Below are 23197 nucleotides of genomic sequence, written 5' to 3'. Positions count from 1 at the left end.
CAACATTTGATGTTTCAGATGCACAGGGGCTCACAAATAACAAATGGCCATAGTTCCCAGCTTTGTGAACCACCACTGCACGATCCAGAGCTCCGTGTGCCAATCTGGACCCTGAGATGATGAACACTGGCCTCGGCACAACCTGGAAAAGAGCTGGCTTATATTTAGCTCGTCTGGGAAGCAGTGTGAGATCTGGCTTGGAGCAAGAGCGCTGCTCCAGCAGAGACTGTCCTTGGGACTTACCTACACAGCCCTCTCCATCAGGCCTGCGGGCCATGCCAGGGGGGCAGATGCACATGAAGGTGCCGATCAGATTCTTACACATCATGCCTCGAGATTCACAGTCGTGCAGTCCTTCGGCACATTCATCCAGATCTAGAAGACAGTTGTTAAAATATCTATCAAAAGGAGAACGAAAAAGCAAAAATAGCACATTGTGTTTAGTCAGCTATATGTTAGTAGTTTTCAGTCATCGTTTCTGGTCTCCTGACCCTCATCATGCTGTCATTTGGTGTGACAGAGGAAGAAGTAGCCTGGTCTGCTGAACAGCTGACTCTCTAGCCCAGATGTGTAACACTCTCAGGACTGGTCCTTACAATGAGCTCAGGCAAGGGTGGGCGATCTTTGCTTCAGCAAGATTCTGAGAGCTTGACGAAAACGGGATGCTCAAGCTACCCCATCCATTGAGTCTTAAGCGTCTGGTTATCTAGGTGGGGAAATCCACAGCAAAGCTGACCCATTTCTTTCTGTAAGGCTTGGGAAGAAAACTACTCAGAAGAAGACAGCGATCACAGCATGACACATGCCCGTGGGGCAGGTCAAGCTGCACATCCTCCCTTACCTTTACACATCTTCTGGTCTTCCCTGAGGGCATAGCCAACCGGGCATGTGCATTCATAAGATCCAAAAGTGTTCATGCAGCGGAAGGCACACAGTAGTGGGTTCTGGGCACACTCGTTGATATCTATCAAAGAAACGGGCATGCACTCGCTCAGTGTGAGAGTCTTCATTATATGTTCTCCCCTTAATCATTTCCTTAAAGAAAACACTCGTGTGGGCTGGGCAGTGGTGGTGCACGCCTTTAATCCCAGCACTCAAGAGGCAGAGGCAGGAGGATCTCGAGTTCGAGGGCAGCCTGGTCTACAAAGTTACATAGAGAAACCCTGTCTCGAAAAGAAAAATGAAAGAAAACAACAACAACAACAAAAGTGAGAGAAACCCCAAACCACTAGTGTGTTTGCTTGCAGATCACAAAGGAAGCAACAAGGTAATCAAACTTTCACTTCTGGTCTATAAAATATAGTACCTGGCAAACTCATCTTCCAGCAAGTTAGCAGCTGCTATATGCTGGAAGAACCCCAAAGGCTACCTGGAGTTTTAGTGAAAACTCAGAGCCAGAACCCACAGAAACTAACATTAATTACCATGTTGACTGACCTCCCTCCCTCTTCCCTTCTCCCAATCTACCTTGCAGGTGACCATTATCCTGGCAGTGGAAGCTTGAGAGCTAACACTAAACTCCTTCCTCTCAGGGGACAGAACCTTGAGGCCACCATGGTGCTAAAGAGGGAATGAAATTCTGGAAAGCAGAGCCAGAAAAGAGAAGTGGTATACTTTCTTCTTCTTCATGTACGGAGTCTAGGCTGTTGACTGTGCCAACCATGTGTGAGACAGAATTTAAATAGGCTGCTGACTGTGCCACAAATGCCTGGGACAGAACACAAAGAGGCTAACTTCTTAGTTCCAAGAATCAAACTGAAATCTGAGCCTTCACAGGCCCGACTGGGCTGCCATTGTGCCTACACAAGTTACCTCTGCTAAGACAAAAGCATCCACATTTGTAGCCTAGCCCAGAATGTATCATTCCCAATATCCAGAGTACAAACGGGAAATTAACTGATACATTGAAAAGCCACAAAAAATGTAGAAAGTGTAACCAAATCTTAAAGAAAGGAAAAAATCAACAGATGGCAGCCCCAAGCCACTCAGGTGCTGCTGTCAAGACAAGTGCATAGAACAGCGACTGAGACTGCCTGATGAGGTAAAGGAAAATGGACTCTGGCAGAGTATGAAGAGCAGAACAACACAGTGACTAAGGAGGGAAATCATTTCCCCAAACACATTCTATACATCAAAGGAAGACATCGTAATCTCAGGACAGCATGACTTGCCTTCACAGTTCATCATGGGCCCTGGCTCGAAGCCCTCATTGCAGTTGCACTCGAAACTTCCAATCACATTGGTGCATGTACCATTCCCACAGGGATTGCCGATAGAACACTCATCAGTGTCTGAAAAACAAGCGAAGGTGTGCAGAATCTCACACACACTTCAAGGATCTGAACAAAGCATAGTGACCACCATAGCACCTCCCGCCTGGCCTTGGCCAGCCTTTATTGTGCAGCGGACCTGAAGGGTTACTGTGCAAGGCTCTGACTCTCAGAGTGTAGTGCTCCCTGCAATGGTCACAAATCCACAGGACATCTTTGTTGAGAAGAAGTGTGCAAAGACATAAAAGAAAATGGACAATTCTCCTAGTCAGGCTTTTGTCAACTAAAAGAAAAGTGTGTGTGTGTGTGTGTGTGTGTGTGTGTGTGTGTGTGTGTGTGTGTGTGTTTTGATTGTTTTTAGTGTTAGAGACCAAACCCAGGCCTTGTGCATGCAAGACAATTATAATCTGCCATAGGACTACATTCCAAGGCCTTAGAGTAAACACAGAGATACTGGGGAGCCTCATCTTCATATGAACCAAGCTGCATGGGAAAAATGCAGAAGTGAAGGTCCTGTTATTAGCTCATCTCAGTTTTCTAAGTTTTACCACTACCAAGGCTGCCCGAGGGCCCTTGGGGCTAATCGGAGAATAAAACTGGGCATTCGACCTACATCAGCCAGAGTTGATACTCACCCACACAGCGGACTCCAGTGTAATCCAGGTTGTAGCCCATTGGACACTCACAACGGAAAGAGCCATCAGTGTTGATACACTGACCATTTGAGCAAATGCCTGGGCTCTCAAGACACTCATTGACATCTAAAACATAAAACTGCCTATGAACTTCCTCATAAGAAAAGATATTTCAAGACAGTCACGAAACACACATCTAACACGAATGGGACATAAGTATTTTTCATTGTGTTAGAAAATCAGATACTTCATATATGATACATACATATGGTAAATCGTTCACAAACTATTACATACGTACTTTAAATAAAATACACTATAGGACACATGAAAACTAGGGCGATTTATAAAATAACTGAAAAATCCATCTATTTGTAAGGAATGTGACAGTAGGTTAAAACGTGTTAAAGCTCACCTTCTCGTGTATCATGAAGACTAGGGACTGTCCCGTGGCCATATGGACACAGATCCTGGAATGCAACTACAGAGAAACAGGTTCTCCGTTATTGAAGTGCTTCGTTTTAAGAACCAGTTAACACTGTACAAATCCATCTTTAACAAGAGTGTTTTCTTTCTTTCATGTCATCATGTCCCGTCCCTGTGTTGCCTGCACCCCACCCCCACTCCTGTCTGCTGTTTTGAAACGAAGTCTAAAACTTACTACATAGACCAGGCTGGCCTTGCACGTACAGAAATGGGCTTGCTTTCTGCCTCCTGAATGCTAGGAGTAAACGTTTGCAGAACTGCACCTGGCCATGATTCATTTTAAAACCAACTTAGAATACTCAGAGAAGGTTCCCTGAGCTTCTGCTAGGGTATGACCAACCTGGGGGCTTTGAGTCTATCTGTCTAACACTAGGAAGTCCAAAAGTGTCCCTGTCCTTCACACAGAGAAGCCACTCCTAACACAAGACCCACCGCAGGCTGAGCTTCCTGGGAATTACTCTACAACTCATTGGTGCCGATGGGAAGCTGGGGCCCACTGTGCTGATGTCATGTCTCAGTCTCAGAACTTTATGTAATACCCTGATAACCACAGTTCATGATATTATAGCAACACAGGCTTTTACTTATCTGTGTGGGGATCAAACTCTAGCTTTGTGGGAGTTATCCCTATGCACTATTGCCAAGTCACACTTCCACATCCCCAACTTGGGACTTTTGAAGTCATGTGGAGTTTAATTTCCACTCTCTTCTGGCACCTTCTGACCCCACCTCTGCAGATCAGTCTTCAGAAAGCCAGTAATGCTAATGCTTTGGAAGGAAAAGTGAGTGGGCTATCTCCGAGTACACACTGTATGTAAGTGCTGGTGGAGGTCTTGCCAGGTAGCTGCTTCTGGAAGCATTGATAGTTCTATATGAAGGCATCATTTTGCCCTCCACATTGTCACAATGGAGATCTCTCTGTTGTTCCGCTCACCTTCGTCATCTTTGGGGCACAGCTCACACGGGTCCCCCCAGCCTTCGCCTGGCATCTTACTGCAACAGCATTTCGCTTTGGTGGTGTTGAAGGCTTTGGGTACAGAACACTTTCCGTTTTCAAAGTTGGTGAAGCAGAAACTCTGGCGAGTATCTAATTGGGAAAGCAAATGGCACAGCTCCTCACTGCTCTTTGAACGGATGGAACAATGTGTATACAATTGGTTCTGATGGAACATTTCTCAAGGGCAGGACACAAGGTACATGTTAGATCAGTACTTAAGAGACATGCCTGGGCATTCTTCACGGTTCACTTTCATTTGCTAGTTTAAATTGATCTGCGTATAAAATGTTATTATATCTAAAATATTTTTACGATGTGTTTAGGGATTTGTAAAATCAGCCTTAGTTGGGAAAATATTCCCACAGTCTTCCTTTTTTTTTTTCACTGTCACATTAAAGTTGTCCAAAAACAACGAATTTAACTTTCAGTAAGTTAAACTATGCCTGAGGCAACACATGTACTGATAAATACAACCCATGCCAGCAACAAAATGAAAATGGTAAACCAAGACAATTTTCCTTTTAGCATAAAATCTATATATATGCACTGACAATGTTAACAGGGTGTCATAAAAGCTGTCCATTTGAGACACTCTTGAGAAGTCTATGTTGTAATGGCAGACAGTTTATTACTGACAGACAAATATTTTATCATAATAATGCACCAGCATGGTGGTTTACCATCCACATTTAAACTGTCTAGAGGACTGTCATGACAGAAAAGTCACACCGCAGCTTACCGAAGCATCTCCGTCCATTATCAGACAAGACAAAGCCTGGGGGACAGATACACTGGAAGCCCCCTGGTGTATTGGTGCAGGAACCAAAAAGGCAAATGTTGGGGTCTTCGTCACACTCATTTATATCTGCAGAACAGTAGAGTTTGTTAAGTAAACCAACATTCTGTCCTATAGTTTAAAATGTCTACTTGTCCATATTGCAACAGCCATTAATTAATGGATATCTAATAACGGAATTAGAGATGACACTGTGTACATAGCCAATTTATTCATTTAAAATAAGTTATTGCCCTAAAAGTGAAAGATTATAACCAATTTCAGCCAGCTATATTCCCCGAGCTTCCCATGTCCACCTCCTAGTCCATCACTAGGAATGGGACTTCCCTTGCCTACCTGACATGACCAACTTAACATGCCTCAAAGATGCAGGGCACTCAAACGTCCCCTCCCAAATGCCTCATTTGGAAATCCAATAGGGCTTTTTAACGCCTAGACACAATTAGTGTGTAGCCTGACTATTCTGCTCCTCAGTACCTTCTACCCACCTTTAGTCACCACCCAATTACTTTACACCTCTTTCAGCTTTCAGAGGAAGATAGCAGTTACACAATGAACAAGGTTTAGTGAAAGAAAGGCATGCAATGTCAACGAAAGGAAATGAAGTGTAAACTGAATCACAGATGCAGGGGTATCTAGGACGCTTTGCTGAATAACAACATCTGCATTTCTATTTCCATATTGCTAACAAGTGGCTGATGTGATCACTCCATACAACGATGGGCTGTGGACACAAGGAAGAACTGAAACTGAATATGAAAAGCAAAAAAACAACAGCTCAGTGGGTAGAAACACTCATTGTGCAAGCATGAGGACCTATTTTTGAATTCCCAGAACATATGTTAAAAGCTGAGGCTGGTCATGTGTGGCCTATAGCCCCAGCACTGGGAAGAAGAGGCTGCCTGCCAGCCTCACTCCAGGTTCAGCAAAGAGACTGTCTCAAGGAGAATAACATTTGTATGTACATACATGTACTCATACAACATCCACACCACATAATACACAAACATGCTATACACATACATAAATAACATATACATACTTTCTACCATGTACACAATACTATACACACACACATATATACTCAAATCAAACACATACAACATATATATACCACACATATATATCCCCTTCACCCCATACTCTCTCTCTCTCTCTCTCTCTCTCTCTCACACACACACACACACACACACACACATCATCCTCCAACATACCTACCCCCATATATCACACACACATGTGCATACTACACATATGACACACCACACACAGATCCTTATAAACCACACATCCACACCCCACATGTACATTACACACACATATTTCCTACATGCATCACCTCCCACATATGCGGCCCCCCACACCAGATAAACACATATATTCTATGTAGCCATCACTGATGCTTTTATAGAAAGGGATGGATGGAGTATGGAATTTCTTTGCTTCTTTGTTGTGAATTCATCCATCTGTACACACATATACAAGTAAAAAAGAAATCCTCTCCCATATTCCCAAAACAAAATTTAAAAAATGGTAGAGAATCTTAAACTCTCAAGAAACTTTCTACCCAGATGATTCAACCATATTTATTATTGTTTTGGCTAGTAAAATAAGATCCAATCTTATAATAAACAATACATACCAACCGGAATGACTGGGGATACATACTATCTAATCATGTAGTCTGAAATAGAATTCAGTTCTATGAAGTCAACAGCCCTTTTTGCTCTGTAACTGCCTTGAATATGAATAGCAGAGCTATTTATCTTTTAGGATCTTGCCAAGGGTGAGAGAATGAAAACCTCAAAGACAAACATATCCTTAGCAGTCTTTTCGTGCTAGCAAAGCCTCACTTAGATGCTACTGCTTCCGAATGTCAATCATGCTGTAAAAGCGATTCACAAAAAAAATGAGCTGTACAAAGGTGGCCTCCATCATGTCTACCAGGCATTCTGGGGCTGTAAGTGTTTTCCTGTGCTGGAAGCTTCAGTAGGAGACATCTGCTATGAGAAAGCAATTCATATTTTCTATTTTTATCTAGGTAAAGCCTTCGCAAGAGGGGAAATGTCTAGAGAACCACCAAGGTTTCTAGTTCATATTCTCAGAAGCCATCTTTATTGAACTATTTTAAAACAGTGTGTAAAAGATTACATTGTAGACTTTTTTTGGAGACAGGGTTTCTCTGTGTAGCTTTAGAGTCTGTCCTAGAACTTGCTCTGTAGACCAAGTTGGCCTCTAACTCACAGAGATCTGCCTGCCTCTATTTCTTGAGTGCTGGGATTAAAGGTGTGCGCCACCACTGCCTGGCCATTACAGACATTTTAAAAATGCAATGGGTAGTCTCTATTGACATTTAGGACACAGATACTGAGTTTAATGAAAAAAATGCCTTGACTAGCATTATGATCTCTGTTGATGAAAACAAGCCCCACACCCCTAAGCTTTCACTGCCAACACTCTACAAACCAACCATTTCTGACTGTTCAATAAGACAGATGTAGGCAGCAATATGTTTAACTCCTGAGGTCAGCATGTACATGGTGGCTGGGTTTGATGTTCCCACACGGCCTTTACCAAGCCTTATTCTCCTACACACCCCGTGACCTCAGAATGAACTCAAGCCTCACCAATGCAGTTCTCGCTTTTCACTTCATATCCAGGGGGACAGATGCACCTGAATGATCCCTCCAAATTCTGACAGGTCCCCGGAGAACAAGAACCAGGAAGTGCGACACACTCATTAGTATCTTTAGAGAGAAAGAAGACAAACAAAAAATGTGACCCAGACAGGAGACTAATCGTTGCAGATTTATCGGTTTGCTGAATGATAGTAACACAGATTCCCCTTGGGCCCTTTGGTCTGCTGGGTCATGGTGGACAAAGATGCCCTGAACTCCTCTGATACTGTGGATGCTTCTCATAAGGAAGACTGCCAATTCTTGTGATTTGTTTCTTCGTGTACTTTCATTGAGACGGAGCCTCAAGCACTGTCCCCAATAAAAACTCTCCCTGTGACACATTCCCGCCTGGTGGTTAATACCTTAGCCTGAAATGTCCGGTGACACAGGTCGTCATAGTCCTGTGATTTGGTGATGAAATACGGATAAGCTAAGTGAGCCCACGGGGCTTCTAGTTCCTCACAGAACAAAATGCCATCTAGATGAGTGACTGTTGAGTTTCTTACCGATACAGTTTTTGCCGTCTGGTGTAAGTTCATAACCCTCATTGCAAAGACACTTGAAGGAGCCAATTTCGTTGAAACACCGGCCATTTCTGCACACTTGGCCAAAAAATGAGCTGCATTCATCTATGTCTGTAAGCAGAGAGAAGTCAGTATCTCAGGGAGCGCCTACACCGTACCATTTCACTAGCTGAAACTTGAGAACACATTTGTTGGCATCCCTTAACAAAAGCTCTACATTGTAGTTGAATAACAGAAAAGAAAATGGCACATCCTCTGACGGCTGAATCACTAAAAGGTCTCACAGGGTCCCCTCCTATTTTTTTCAAGGACATGAGCTATAACTTAGGAAATTTATAAACAGGTAGTTTGACAGTTTAAGGTGAAGCTTTCATTTCTTTCACCAATTGAAAAGTATTTCTTTTGACAGAGGAGAGGGGACTATGGGATGTAACTGTGACTGAATGATTTGTGGAGCCTTACCTAGACACACGATCCTATTCTAAGGACAAAGAATGAGCATACTAACACAGAAACCAGCTATGTTAGAAAGTGGAGGCCTGCTGACAAAACACACAATTTGCAAAGAAGACAGCAAGTGCTGCATTTTTTTCAGGTTAGCCTCGGGCTGATTACAAGTGAGTCATTGCCTTTGGTTTCTGAAGACTGCATTTTGATTACTGCATCAGTTGTGCCTCTAGGGTCTCCCTATCTAAAACAGGGACTGGGGACCTACAGAAGAACCTGAGAGTGTTGAGTAAAATACCCATCTAGTTGCAAATCCTTTTCATGATTGCAGAAGTCCGAAGGACAACGAGAATCAAGAGGGAAGGTGGTAATCAGGAGGTGGGGCTGAGCTGTGATGATCCTATAGTGGTGGACGGCATCTCCAACTCTTCCCTCACACCCCCTAGTCATGCAGCTACAGTTGTGGTTGTATTACATTGCAAAGCACCCCACAGTGTCAGGCTCCTTGCAAATAGGTAATATACAAGTGTTGCCCTTTTTTCTTACATTTACTCCATCTCCTCTCTGGCATCAACTCCCATGTCCCATTAGTATGTCAGTGGGAGGCAAAAGCTGAAATCCTCTATTTAGCACGGGTGTGGTCTGAGGGCCTATGTCAAAGCCTGTTCACTGCTTTTTTTTTTTTTTTTTGGGCGGGGTGTAGGGAAAAGCATATGGACTTTTGAAGCTGATGGACAGGGAAATTTTAAGACATGGATCGACATGGGTATGTAGAATCTGCAGGGGCTTGAGTGTAAATTAAGCACAAATTCATATAAAATATGTGAGGTAACGTGAAAATAATTGAGGGTCTCTCCATCTCACCTAGAGGGGACAAAGAGCCTAAACTATGAATCAGTCCTGATCCATTTCCATGTGTCCCACTGACCTTTCTCCCTGATAACTGGATTGGTCAGCAAGGTCTTGAGATTACTGAGGGAAACAAATGGCTGTAGGTAACTAGAGAGTTCTCAGTGGCTTTGCCTGACTTCTGGCATGTGTTCAAGCTTAACAACAGAAGTGCTCTGTGCTCTTTTCCGTGCATGCGTTCCACTGGGATTAAAGAACCCAGGCTGAACCAACAGGAAGACTTACCGAGGCAATCGTTGTTATGAGTGAGCTCAAACCCAGGGTAGCACAGACAATTGTAGGATCCAACAGTGTTCTTACAAGTTCCGTTGCCACATGGATGCCGCTCACACTCATCCACATCTACAGAGAAGAGCTCAACTTTTAACCAGAACCAGTTCCTCCCTTTAACATGTTTGTACCCCCCACTACTTCATTATTTGGATTCTCTCCAGGATAGTGCTAGGGACCCATGTTTGTTTGAGGAAAGAAAGAATGTGAAAAGGGGGAAATAAATCAAAATTGCAAACTCACAAAAGAGTGATTGGTATATGTCATTGGCAGAGATGTTGCAATGAACAGGCTTGCTTATCAAATCTTAAAGCATTGCTAACACCTGTTCAAGAGTTTATAACTCAATTTCATAATGAAAACTTTAGTCCCTTTAATGAAGTAATGAAATCGAAATAGGGGTTTGTTTAGAATTTTAGTCATGAGCTTTCCAAAAAATCCTGGTGGGAATGTTAGCAAGGTCATCTGTGACTGGAGACAGCAGACCCTTGTGCTGGAAGGCCAGCCTGCAGAGCCACCATACAAGGAACACACAGTTCCTTAGGAGAAGCTATGTCACAGAGGTCTGAGGCTCCAACAGACTTTATTGTGGAAGAACTGTTAACATAGGGACATACTTTTCCCATATGAATTTCTGAGTCATAAATATCACAGATTTTTTTTTTTGTGGTGGACTCTCTGACTCTCTGAGAAGTATAGAAGGAGACTCCTGTGTCTCCTGTAAGCAAACCTTCCTAGGAAGTCCACACACATGGGGGCCATAACCTATGTTATACTTTTCATAAGTACCAGTTAGAGATTTTTTCCCTGTCATTCTGGGGTAGCCCATGGTGGGAAAGTGTTCTCAGGGTGCAGTGAGTAAACTGAGGCTTTTCCCATATGCTCCCTGTTGCACAGATAAACCATGAAGGAAACAATTCCACACCATTGAAACCTGATTTTAAACTCGCCTAGCTGGTATCTAGAATCCCTATAGATTGGGTGCACAAAAATCCCCCGGCTTTTCCAAACAGAGATCATGCTACTTACAAATAACCACATTTTAAATTTAATTTTACTTCTTCAAATACAGAGCACAACCCTCTGCTGACATCAGAGTTAAGGGATTTGGTTCAATCCCAGCTCAGCGCATCCTGCCCACCTGCCTTTGGAAACATATTAACCAACACTCTCATCAATTAACTAGCCATTATGTTGGGTAGTGGGAATTTTTAAAGAATATAGTTATACTCATGCTTGCAATTATTATTATTATTATTATTATTATTATTATTATTATTATTATTTTTACAAGATAGGGTTTCTCTGTGTAGCTTTGGAGCCTATCGTGGCATGGCTCTGGAGGACAGGCTGGCCTTGAAATCAAAGAGATCTGCCTGCCTCTGCCTCCTGAGTGCTGGGATTCAAGGCATGCGCCACCAACGCCTGGCTTCCTGCAATTATTTTAAGAGTTAAAGCTTAAATGAAGCCAAGCTACAGTTTGTATAAAAGGGTGCATATTTGCATATATATGTTAACATTGTCACCCTTACTACTGCTTTGCATTCAGAAATGCATTGTGTGGACAAATTCCACCTAGGCCTGAGTTCATCTGAATGAACATCATGCCACATGAACTTCTGGATCGAAATGTTGAGAATCACTGGGCAGAGGACCAACTATGGTATGTCCCTACTTGTAAATTTTACCCCAAAACCTTAAACCACTTAGCATGGCAGAGACATGGTAGTTGCCCTCAGAATCACTGTTCTTAAGTCCCAGCCTCATGTCACTCCCTGGATTGGAACACCCTTCTTACCCATGCACATGGTCTGGTCTTGGGAAGCCTTGAAGCCATTGTTGCAGATGCACTGGTAACTTCCTTGCAGATCAACACACAGGCCATGACTGCAAACATTAGGAATTTCCAAACATTCATTTCGATCTAAATCAGAAGGAAAAGAAAAAACCAAAACAGACATGTGTTATACATATCTGATTTTTATTAAGATTCCCTCGTTTTTCACAGATGCATTTCTCTAACCTGCTATTAATTATTATAGACAGGCTGAGAATGAACCAAGACAACAGCTAAATCAAAATAAGCAAGCCTTTCAAGTACCGAAGTCTCTCTTTTCAGTCCTACAATGTTTGTGGGTTGACTGCGATCTCAAGGGTTCTATTTTATACCAGAGAAACCCACCAACAGAACCTGGTTTCTCAACAAAAGGATCTGAACGTTATGGTGGAAGTGTTTTCAGTATGATGAACACATTGAGTTACACAATCTTTCTAAAATCATCCTTAAAGGATTTTGTGGTGAGGAAGCCAGGAGTCCTCCGGGAAACGTGAACCCACAGGTTGTTATGTGGTGACTGCTAGCCTCTTACTTACCTACACAGGCCCCATTGGGAGAGAGCTTGAAGCCAGCTGCACACTCGCAGCGGTAGCTGCCAGGGCTGTTGATGCAGTCTGCATTGCGCTGGCAAAGATTGTCACCATTGCTGCACTCGTCGATGTCTGAAAAAGCAAACGGTCCAGGTAAACAGTCTTTCACTATTGTGTTAGGGTCACATTCAGTTCACCAAGTTCCACACTCAACTCTTAAACGCTACAGAAGAGGTGGTACAAAATCAGGAGCCCACCCCAAAGCCACTTTTATATAGCAAAGTCTTTGGAGGATGGACAATATTTCTCAGATTACCTTCACAGACCAAGAGCAGGTCATTGTAGCTGAAGCCTGTTGGGCATTCACAGCGGAAACTGCCGATCTGGTTAATGCACACACCGTTTGCACAGATGCCTGGAATCTCTTTACATTCATCAATGTCTGAAATTGAATGGATTTAGTAAAGCATATGTGTTTCTGCTAAACCTATTTACCATCTTACCTTAAAGGAATGCTATGCGTAGCCTGAAACGAAAATATACTCTGTTCATGTCAAATGCAAACGATCTTGTGGCTTACGAAGAGCTACACAGTCCATCTAAGGAGCGTTGGGAAAATGAAGGTGGTTGGTGAAACGCAGAAAGTGATTTTAAGTGCCAAGAATGCAAGTGAACCTCTTAGGAAATCAAAGCCTCAACCACCAGTAGTGTCAGGTCATCTGAACAGCAGACATTCATCTGATAAAGCGTGTTTCCTCAAGTTAACATATATGTTTTGACTCCCCCTCTTAGATTGCTTCTAGAGACATACATCAAGTATATTGCTTCAGCTAGGAGGGAAAAATAGAACTCTCAACAGAAAGACCATTCAGAAGGAAGTGATTTATCTGAAAAGGAATTCTGCAAATTCATAGTGAGACCCAATTAAAAGGATGGTATAAAAATACAGGGAAAAATACAGAAAAAAACTTGAGGTGTATTTTGAACAGAGTAACTAGCAGTTGAAATAGGATGAAGGGGTCTGAGAGATGGTTCAGTGGGTAAGAATAAGGACCTGAGTTCAGATCCCTAGTGTCCACATAAATGTTGGACATGGTGGCATGCATCTTAACCCCAGGGATGAGAGGGGTGGGATCAGAGGGTGGGGGGATCCCTGGGGCTCTTGGCCAGCTTGTCTAGTTGACTAAGTGGCATTTAGGGTAAATGAGAGACCCTGATTCAGGAGATAATGTGAAAAGCATAAAAGGACCACATCAGATACCAATCTCTGGCCTTTAAAAATACTGGCACATGCTTTGCCGGCCTGACCCCTACCTTGGTGATCGTACCCTCTGTTCCTGTCCTATTCCTACCCAACTTCCCATTCACCCCAGATCTCTCTGGGCCTGCACCTGCTTAGAGCTCCCCGAGTCTGGAAACACCTCACTCTTCCTTCCTCTTTCTGCCACCGGGCCCAACCATTACCTAGTGAGGAGACTACCAGGAGAGGCAAGACCATCCAGAGCTGCAGACATTGAAGTCTTGGCCCCACACAAACCACCAGGTGACAAGAGGAGATAGAGAGACCCCACCTGCACCCACTGAAGAAGGCAAGGGAAGAAGACTGAATAAGAACACACTCAACAACAGAAAGACCAATGTGACACCACCAGAATCTAGGGACTCCACACCAGCAAGATCTGAAAAGCCCAATACAGAGGATGAAGAAGATGATAGAGACCTTTAAAGAGGAAACAAGAAAATCCCCTAAAGAAAGAGAAGAAAAAAACAAGCAAAAATTACATGAAGTGGAGGAAAAGACAAACCAAAAAATTCAAGAAATAAACAAATCTCTTAAAGAATCTAAAGAAAGCCAAGGAAAAACAACCAAACAAGTGAAGGAAGCACTGGAAACAGTTCAAGGCACAAAAGCTGAAATAGAAACAATAAAGAAAACACAGAATGAGGCTATGCTGGAAATAGAAAGGTTGGATAAATGATCAGGAACTAAAGATGTGAGTATAAACAATAGAATTCAAGAGATGGAAGAGAGAATCTCAGTTGCTGAAGACTCTCTAGAGGATATACAGTCATCAACCAAAGAAAATCTCAAGTCCAACAAATCCCTAACACAAAATATGCAGGAAATATGGGACACTGTGAAAAGGCCAAACCTAAGAATAATAGGTATAGAAGAAGGTGAAGAAATACAGCTCAAAGTTACAGAAAACATATTCAACAAAATTATAGAAGAAAACTTCCCCAATCTACAGAAGGATATTCCTATGAAAGTACAAGAAGCTTACAGAACACCAAACAGACTGGACCACAAAAAGAAGTCCCCTTGACACATATTAATCAAAACACCATACCTACAGAATAAAGAGCCAATATTAAGAGCAGCAAAGGAAAAAGGCCAAGTAACATATAAAGGCAGACCTATCAGAATTACTCCCGACTTCCCAATGGAAAATTTGAAAGCCAGAAGGTCCTGGATAAATACCCTACAAACACTAAGGGAGCATGGATGCCAACCCAGACTACTGTACCCAGCAAAACTTTCAATCACTATAGATGGAGAAAACAAGATATTCCATGACAAAACCAGACTGAAACAATACATATCCACAAATCCATCATTAAGGAAAGTTCTGGAAGGAAAACTCCAATCCAACGAAGATAACTACACTCACAAAAACATAGGCAATAGATAATCCAATTTTACAAACACGAAAAGAAATGGGAAGGCGAAATACATACACAGTGACACCACCAACAATAAATCAATGCAAACAAGAACCAACAATCAATGGACATTAATATCCCTCAATGTCAATGGTCTTAATCTGCCTATAAAAAGATACAGGCTAACAGGATGGATACAAAGACAGAATCCATCCTTCTGCTGTATACAAGAAATAAACCTCATCTTCAAAGACAGGCATTACCTCAGAGTAAAGGGTTGGGAAAAGATTTTCCAATCAAATGGGCCCAAGAAACAAGCTGGTGTAACAATCATAATATCTAACAAATTAGACTTCAAACTAAAATCAATCAAAAGAGATAAAGAAGGGCATTTCATACTAATCACAGGAAAAGTCCATCATGATGAAGTCTCAATCCTGAACATCTATGTCCCAAATACGAAGGCACCCACATTTGTAAAAGAAACATTACTAAAGCTCAAACTACACATAAAACCACAACCCTTATAGTATGAGACTTCAACACCCCACTTTCACCACTAGACAGGACCACCAGGAAGAAACTTAACAAAGAAACAAATGATCTAACAGAAGTTGTGACCCAACTGGGTTTAACAGATATCTATAGAACATTCCATCCAAACACAAAAGAATATACCTTCTTCTCAATGCCACATGGAACCTTCTCTAAAATTGAACACATAGTTGGCAACAAAGCAAACCTCCACAGATACAAAAGAATTGAAATAACCCCATGTATTTTATCATATCACCATGCTTTAAAGTTAGAATTCAACAGCAATACAAATTGCAGAAAACCTACAAATTCGTGGAAAATGAATAACACCCAATTGCACCATTCCTGGGTTGAGGAAGAAATAAAAAAGAAATTAAAGACTTCTTAGAATTTAATGAGAATGTAGACACAACATACCCAAACTTATGAGTCACTTTGAAAGCAGTGCTAAGAGGAAAGTTCATAGCACTAAGTGCCCACATGAAGAAACTGGAGAATAGTCACACTAGAGAATTGACAGAACAACTGACAGCTTTAGAGCAAAAGTAGCAAACTCACCACAGAGGAGTAGATGCCAGGAAATAATCAAACTGAGGGCTGAAATCAAAAAAGTAGAAACTAGGAAAACATTACAAAGAATCAATGAAACAAAGAGTTGGTTCTTTGAGAAGATCAACGAGATAGACAAACCTCTATTCAAAGTAACCAAAAGGCAGAGAGAGAGCACACTAATTAACAAATTCAGAAAAGAAAAGGGGGGTATAACCACAGACACTGAGGAAATCCAGAGAATCATCAGGTCATACTTTGAAAACCTGTACTGCACAAAATTCAAAAATCTAAAGGAAATGGACAATTTTCTGGATAGATATCACTTACCAAAATTAAGCCAAGAATAGACAAGCAGTTTAAATCGACCTATAACCCCTAATGAAATAGAAGCAGTCACCAAAAGCATCCCAACCAAAAAAAGCACAGGGCCAGATGGCTTCACTGCAGAATTCTACCAGAAATTCAAACAAGAGATAATAACAGTACTCTTCAAGTTGTTCCACACAATAGAAGCAGAAGGGACATTGCCAAACTTTTTAGGAGGCTACAATCACTTTGATACCCAAGCCACACAAAAATACAACTAAGAAAGAGAATTACAGACCAATATCCCTCATGAACATCGATGCAAAAATACTCAACAAAATATTGGCAAGTTGAATCCAAGAACCCATCAGAAAAATCATCCACCATGATCAAGTAGGCTTCATGCCAGGGATGCAAGGGTGGTTCAACATATGAAAATCCATCAATGTAATCTACCATATAAACAAACTGCAAAAGGAAAACCATATGATCATCTCACTAGATGCTGAAAAATCCTTTGACAAAATCCAACACCCCTTCATGATAAAGATCTTGGAGAGAACAGCAATAACAGGAACATATATAACATGATAAAAGCAATATATAGCAAACCAACAGCCAACATCAAACTAAATGGAGAGAAACTCAAAGCGATTCCTCTAAAATCAGGAACAAGATAAGGCTGTCCACTCTCTCCATATCTCTTCAATATTGTACCTGAAGTTCTAGCTAGAGCAATAAGACAAGAAAAGGAGATCAAAGGGATTTGGAAAGGAGGAAGTCAAACTTTCACTGTTGGCAGATGATATGATCGTCTATATAAGTGATCCAAAAAACTCTACAAGGCAACTCCTACAGCTGATAAACACCTTCAGCAAAGTAGCAGGATACAAAATTAACTAAAAAAATCAGTAGCTCTACTATATACAGATGATAAATGCAATGAGATGGTAATCAGAGAAACACCACCCTTTACAATATCCACAAGCAACATAAAATATCTTGGGGTAACTCTAACCAAAAAAGAAAGACCTGTACAGTAAGAAGTTTGAGTCTTTAAGAAAGAAGATACCAGAAAATGGAAAGATCTTCTACGCTCTTGGATAGGTAGAACAACATAGTAAAAATGGCAATCTTGCCAAAAGTAATCTATTGAGTCAACGCAATCCCCATCAAAATCAACACAGTTCTTCACAGATCTTGAAAGAACAATACTCAACTTTATATGGAAAAACAAAAAAAACCCAGGATAGCCAAAAAAAAAAAAAAACTCTGTACAACAAAGGATCTTCTGAAGGCATCACCATCCCTGACTTCAAACTCTATTATAGAGCCATAGTTCTGAAAACAGCTTGGTACTGGCACAAAAATAGACAGATAGACCAATGGAATTGAATTGAAAACCCTGATATTAACCCACATGCCTATGGACACCTTATTTTTGACAAAGATGCTAAATCTATACAATGGAAAAAAGATAGCATCTTCAACAAATGGTGCTGGCACAACTGGATTCAGACATGCAGAAGGTTGCAGATAGATCCATGTCTGTCACCATGCACAAAACTTAAGTGCAAATAGATCAAAGATCTCAACATATATCCAGCCACACTGAATCTTCTAGAAAAAAAAGTGGGAGATAGCCTTGAAAGAACAGGCACAGGAGACTGCTTCCTGAACATTACACCAGTAGCACAGACATTGAGATCTGCAATTAATAAATGGGACAAATTGACAGCCCACAGAATGGCAAAAGATCTTCACCAACTCCACATCTGACAGAGGGCTGATTTCCAAAATATACAAGGAACTCAAGAAGCTAGCCATGTAAACACCAAACAATGAAATTAAAAAGTGGGTGCAGAACTAAATAGAGAATTCTCAACAGAGGAATCTGAAATGGCTGAAAGACACTTAAGATAGTGCTCAAAATCCTTGGCCATCAGAGAAATACAACTCAAAACAACTCTGAGGTACCATCTTATGCCAGCCAGAATGTCTAAAATCAAAAACACCAATGACAATCTATGCTGGAGAGGATGTGGAAAAAAGGAACATGCCTCCATTGCTGGTGGGAGTGCAAACTTGTAAGACCACTTTGGAAATCAGTATGGTGGTTGCTCAGAAAAATGGGAATCAGTCTACCTCAAGATCCAGCAATTCCTCTTGGCATAGACCCAAATAATGCATGTTCATACAACAAGGACTTATGTTCAACCATGTTCATAGCACCATTGTTTGTAATAGCCAGAACCTGGAAGCAACCTAGATGTCCCTCAACTGAAGAATGGATAGAGAAAATGTGGTACATTTATATAGTGGAGTACTAATCAGCAGAAAAAAGCAATGGAATCTTGAAATTCGTAGGCAAATGGATGGAACTAGAAGAAACCATCCTGAGTGAGGTAACCCAGTCACAAAAAGACAAACATAGTATGTACTCACTCATATATGAATTTTAGACATAGAGCAAAGGATTATCAACCTACAGTCCTCTTCACCAAAGAAACTAGGAAACAAGAAGAACTCTAAGGGAAAAATGTATGGACCCCTGAGGATGGGAAGGGGCAGGATCTCCTGAGCTAATTGGGAGCATGAGGGTAGGGGAGAGGGAGCTGCCAGAATGAGGAGGAGAAGAGGAGGGGAGAGGAGGAAATGGAGGACCAGAAATGTTGATTTGGGGGAACAATTGAGGAGAGCAGGATGAGAGATACCATATCAGAGGGAGCCATTATAAGGTCCAAGAAGAGATCTGGCACTAGGGAGATTTCCAGAGATCTACAAGGATGACACAAACTGACAATCTAGGCAATGGTGGAGAGGATAACCTAAATGCCCTTCCTCTATATGAGACTGATGACTACTTTTTATGCCATCCTAGAGCCCTCATCCAGTGGCTGATGGAAGTAGAGGCAGACACCCACAGATATACACTAAACTGAACTCTGGAACCTAGTTGCAGAGAGGGAGGAATGAAGATCAAAGGGGTCAGGACCAGGCTGGTGAAACGCACAGAAACAGCTGACCTGAACAAGGGGGAGCACATGGACCCCAGACAGCTGTCTGGGAGGCCAGCACGGGACTGATCCAGACCCCTGAACATGGAGTCAATGAGGAGGCCTCTGCACTCTAGGGGGCCCCTGGTAGTGGATTAGTATTTTTCCCTGGGACTTTGAGAGCCCATCCCACGTCTTGGCCTGGAAACATGGGGGAGGGCCTAGGCCCGGCCCAGGATGATGTGGTGGACTTTAGGGAGCCCCCATGGAGGGCCCTACCCACCTTGGGGAGTGGAGGGTGGATGGGGTGGGGGGAATTTGGGAGGTTGGGGGGGCAGGGGAGGGAGAAGGAGGACGGATTGACATGTGAAGCAGGCTTGTTCCTAATTTGAACTAATAAAAAAATTACAAAAAAAGAAATACTGGCACACACATACATATGCACCTTCACAAACACACATGAAACACATCCATCCCACAAACATAGCATAACGCAGATTAGTTAGCCATGTAAGACAATATGCATGGCAATGGAATTCAGAATTTTTGCATGGTATACATGGAACTTTTAGATTGTCAAGTAGTTATCACACTTTAATTGCCAGGCTATGCTAATGAAATATACTATTATTAACACTTGGTCAAAATCTAGAAGATGGTTTATTGATTAATTAACTAATCACATTACCTAGGGATCCAGATGAGACACTTGAGTACCAAGTGTGACATATACATGCACACGTTTACATATATACGTATGTGTGCATTCACAAATATAATGGGGACAAACTTACCAACGGCTTTTCCTGTGTGGATGTCAAAGGTGAATCCAGGAATATTTCCACATATAGTTTTGAAGTCAGCTTTAAAACAGAAGCATAGGCAGGCACTCTTAACATTCTCAGGCACATTCAAATTATCTTTATACCATAATTGGCACCAACAAGAGCATTTTTATATTATTCACACTGGTCTTTTACATTTTAGTTATATGCATTTGACAACAATGTCTGCTTCTACAAAGGGACGGTGTAGGCATTCTCTATCATCGCCATCTCTATCATCAGCTTTTTATTGATCTGAAGGTAAGAAAAAATATTAAAGAAGACAAAGGTTCAGTGGCTGCTTAGATGGCTCAGCTGCAGAAGTTCCATCGAGCAAGCCTGGCCAGCTGAGCTGGATCCCTGGAGTCCACATGAAAGTGGAAGGAGAGAACCAACTTCACAGAGATGTCCTCTGATTTCTGCACACACAGACGTGTGGCACGGAAATACACACACTAATTATAAATAACATTTTAAAATCATAACAAAAAATCCAATTCATAAAGACTGAGACACTGAATTTAAGGAGGACCTGATTGCACAAGGTACAGAAGTGCAGTGGAGACACAGGCCAAAGATGACCCATTTGTTTTGTTTGTGTTTGTTCACATTCTACCTGTTGGAATGTGTAATTTGAGAAATAAAAGGAACAATTTATCAAGAGATAAAACAGAGACTATAAGGGTTATTCTTACCTATAACTATCAAATCAACAGAGACTTAAAAGAACATTGATTTGTTAGGGCCAAGTGTTTTAGATGGCTGTCATGACACAAGTGTGTATGGTAAAATGTTAAAATATTATATGGCTCATGACTCTCAGTGACGTCAGTGTGGGGATTTTATAATCTTCTCATATCAGTAAACACAGAGTTCAATTCAATGGCTTCTAATAGTCAGGCCACTTTCAGATATGCATGCATGCATGCCTCCATCCATCCATCCATCCATCCATCCATCCATCCATCCATCATCCATCTATCTACCTGCTTACCTACCGTCTATTTATCTACCTACCATCTATTTACCTACCTATCATTCAGCTATCATCTATCTATCTATCTATCTATCTATCTATCTATCTATCTATTTATCTATCCATCATCTCAGTTCATCAGAAACATAGCACCCACATGAAATAGCCCATTTTCCAGGAAAGGCATCATTAGAAAGGGCAAGTCCTTTGCTTGGGTTACACAAGTGATAGGGCTTTCATAAACATATACATCTGTCCACTAGACCTAAGCCCTCCATTTCCTCTCAGAGAAAATGACATTTATTTCCCTAAACAAGTAATGTTGAAATTTGACTTCTGGAGGTTGATAATAGAGACTGGTGAGATTGTCTTCACTTCATCTGATGGGACACAAACTAGGTGAAGGAAGGCTGCTGCGATATGAATCTGAGATGCCCCTGCTCGGCTCACCCTTTAAACACTTGGCCTCTGGCTTTTTAGCTGCTGTTTTTGAGGCTCTGCAGCATTTAGAGGTTGGACATGCCTGGTGGAAGCAGTTGGGAAGAGTTGGACTTTAAAGGTCCCACCTGCTTCTGCCTCCAGCCTACGCTTTCTATGCCCTGTGAACAAGCTAGGACCTTAAGCTCCTGCCACCCTGGACAAAGCTCCTCCACTCAGCCTTCACTGCCATGCTGGGTTGTGACTTTTGGAAAACATGATATAAAGTAAATCTGTTGTTCCTAAGATGGGTCTCTCAGGTGTTCTGTCACAGCGATGAGGAAAGTGGCATGCTGCGGGTTTAAGTAACTGAAAACAGGCCCCTGTACCACTTATCCACCCCTCTTCCCTGGAAATCATTTTAACATCCTTATAAGTGAAACGTTTGGATGCATTTTGTGTCAATATTTGGTAACAAATGCACAATCGGGTTTCTAATGGTCCTCTCAGTTCAACTTTCAGGATCTGTCACTCCGAAAAATTACTATCCTCTAGGCCTCATAAAGTCTAGACGAAGGGTAATTTAAAGACAGGTGGTTGCCATTCTTGTATTTGATGTTTCATTTTTTTTCTTTCAATAGAATTAGTGCTTGCCGAAAAACCCTCCCATGCTGGGCTGGAGACATGCTCCTCTGGGTCCACTTCCCAGCATCCACAGAGCATATCACAACCATCTATAACTTCCAACTCTTGGAGATTCAGTGCCCTCTCCTGGGCTCTGCAGGCACCAGGCACAGAAACACATAAAGGAAAACACTGGTACCCGTACAATAAAAAAATAAAAGTTTTAAAATGCATTGTCATGTAAAAGTCCCTTCTGTGTTGTGGGTGAAACTACACAAGGAACACAATAATGAGCTATTTTACATAGTTTTTCATGTAATTCTTTTTTAAAACCTATTTTCAAGCAACATCTTTTCATCAAATACTTTCTTTTACATATTTTTCAAGATTTCATTTAAACAATTGTTAATGGAGTTGCAAGCTTTTAAGTTACTTTACCAAAATGTTACACCTTCCATGTTGAACACAGTGACAAACCACCGCAGTTGCTCAATAAATTCGTTTGGTGAATAAATAAATAAATGGCTGGTCTCATTTGATGACTATAGACCAACACCATGAACTCCAGCGATGGCCCTTACTGCCTTTCAAGATTTGGAGCTTGTGCAGCACGTGTCCCAGGAGTCACTGTTTGGCTCCCCAGGTGAAACGAACCCATAGCATGTTTTGTGGATCTCTGTGGAACTGGGTCCCTCTGGCTACAGTCACACACACTGTGACTTGTGTGTCAGACGAAGCCTTGAGCAGGGTGTCAGCTGCCTACCTGTTCCTGGCGTTGGGCACGGCTCACACGGCTTGTTCCAGGCTTTGCCCACGTTGTACGTGCAGCAGCACATCCTCTTGGTCACATTAAAAGGTAACTCGTTTTCACAAGTGGTCCCGTTATAGCTTCGGTAGCAGAAGCTTTTCCTCATGTCTGCGT

At 41.8% G+C, this 23197-nt stretch overlaps 1 protein-coding gene across 2 annotated transcripts in view; it reads right to left on the bottom strand.

The window, feature by feature from the left end:
- Positions 1–23197, bottom strand: part of Fbn2 (fibrillin 2) — a 204779-nt gene that overhangs the window by 25321 nt on the left and 156261 nt on the right. For both annotated transcript variants that reach the window (XM_027400938.2, XM_035439034.1), the window contains exons 41-55: positions 23039–23191; positions 20229–20297; positions 12696–12821; positions 12386–12511; positions 11811–11936; positions 9968–10084; positions 8369–8497; positions 7812–7931; positions 5128–5253; positions 4326–4478; positions 3321–3386; positions 2906–3031; positions 2172–2291; positions 842–964; positions 244–375 (exon numbers count right to left, since the gene is read on the bottom strand). In XM_027400938.2, the coding sequence (XP_027256739.1) occupies positions 244–375; positions 842–964; positions 2172–2291; positions 2906–3031; positions 3321–3386; positions 4326–4478; positions 5128–5253; positions 7812–7931; positions 8369–8497; positions 9968–10084; positions 11811–11936; positions 12386–12511; positions 12696–12821; positions 20229–20297; positions 23039–23191 (1812 nt within the window). The remainder of the gene's footprint in view (positions 1–243; positions 376–841; positions 965–2171; positions 2292–2905; positions 3032–3320; positions 3387–4325; positions 4479–5127; positions 5254–7811; positions 7932–8368; positions 8498–9967; positions 10085–11810; positions 11937–12385; positions 12512–12695; positions 12822–20228; positions 20298–23038; positions 23192–23197) is intronic.

The sequence above is a fragment of the Cricetulus griseus genome, chromosome 2 (genome assembly GCF_003668045.3).
Source record: "Cricetulus griseus strain 17A/GY chromosome 2, alternate assembly CriGri-PICRH-1.0, whole genome shotgun sequence".
Classification (NCBI taxonomy): Eukaryota; Metazoa; Chordata; class Mammalia; order Rodentia; family Cricetidae; genus Cricetulus; species Cricetulus griseus.
The sequence above is the reverse complement of the archived record's forward strand: the minus strand, read 5'-3'. Positions and strand labels throughout refer to the sequence as shown.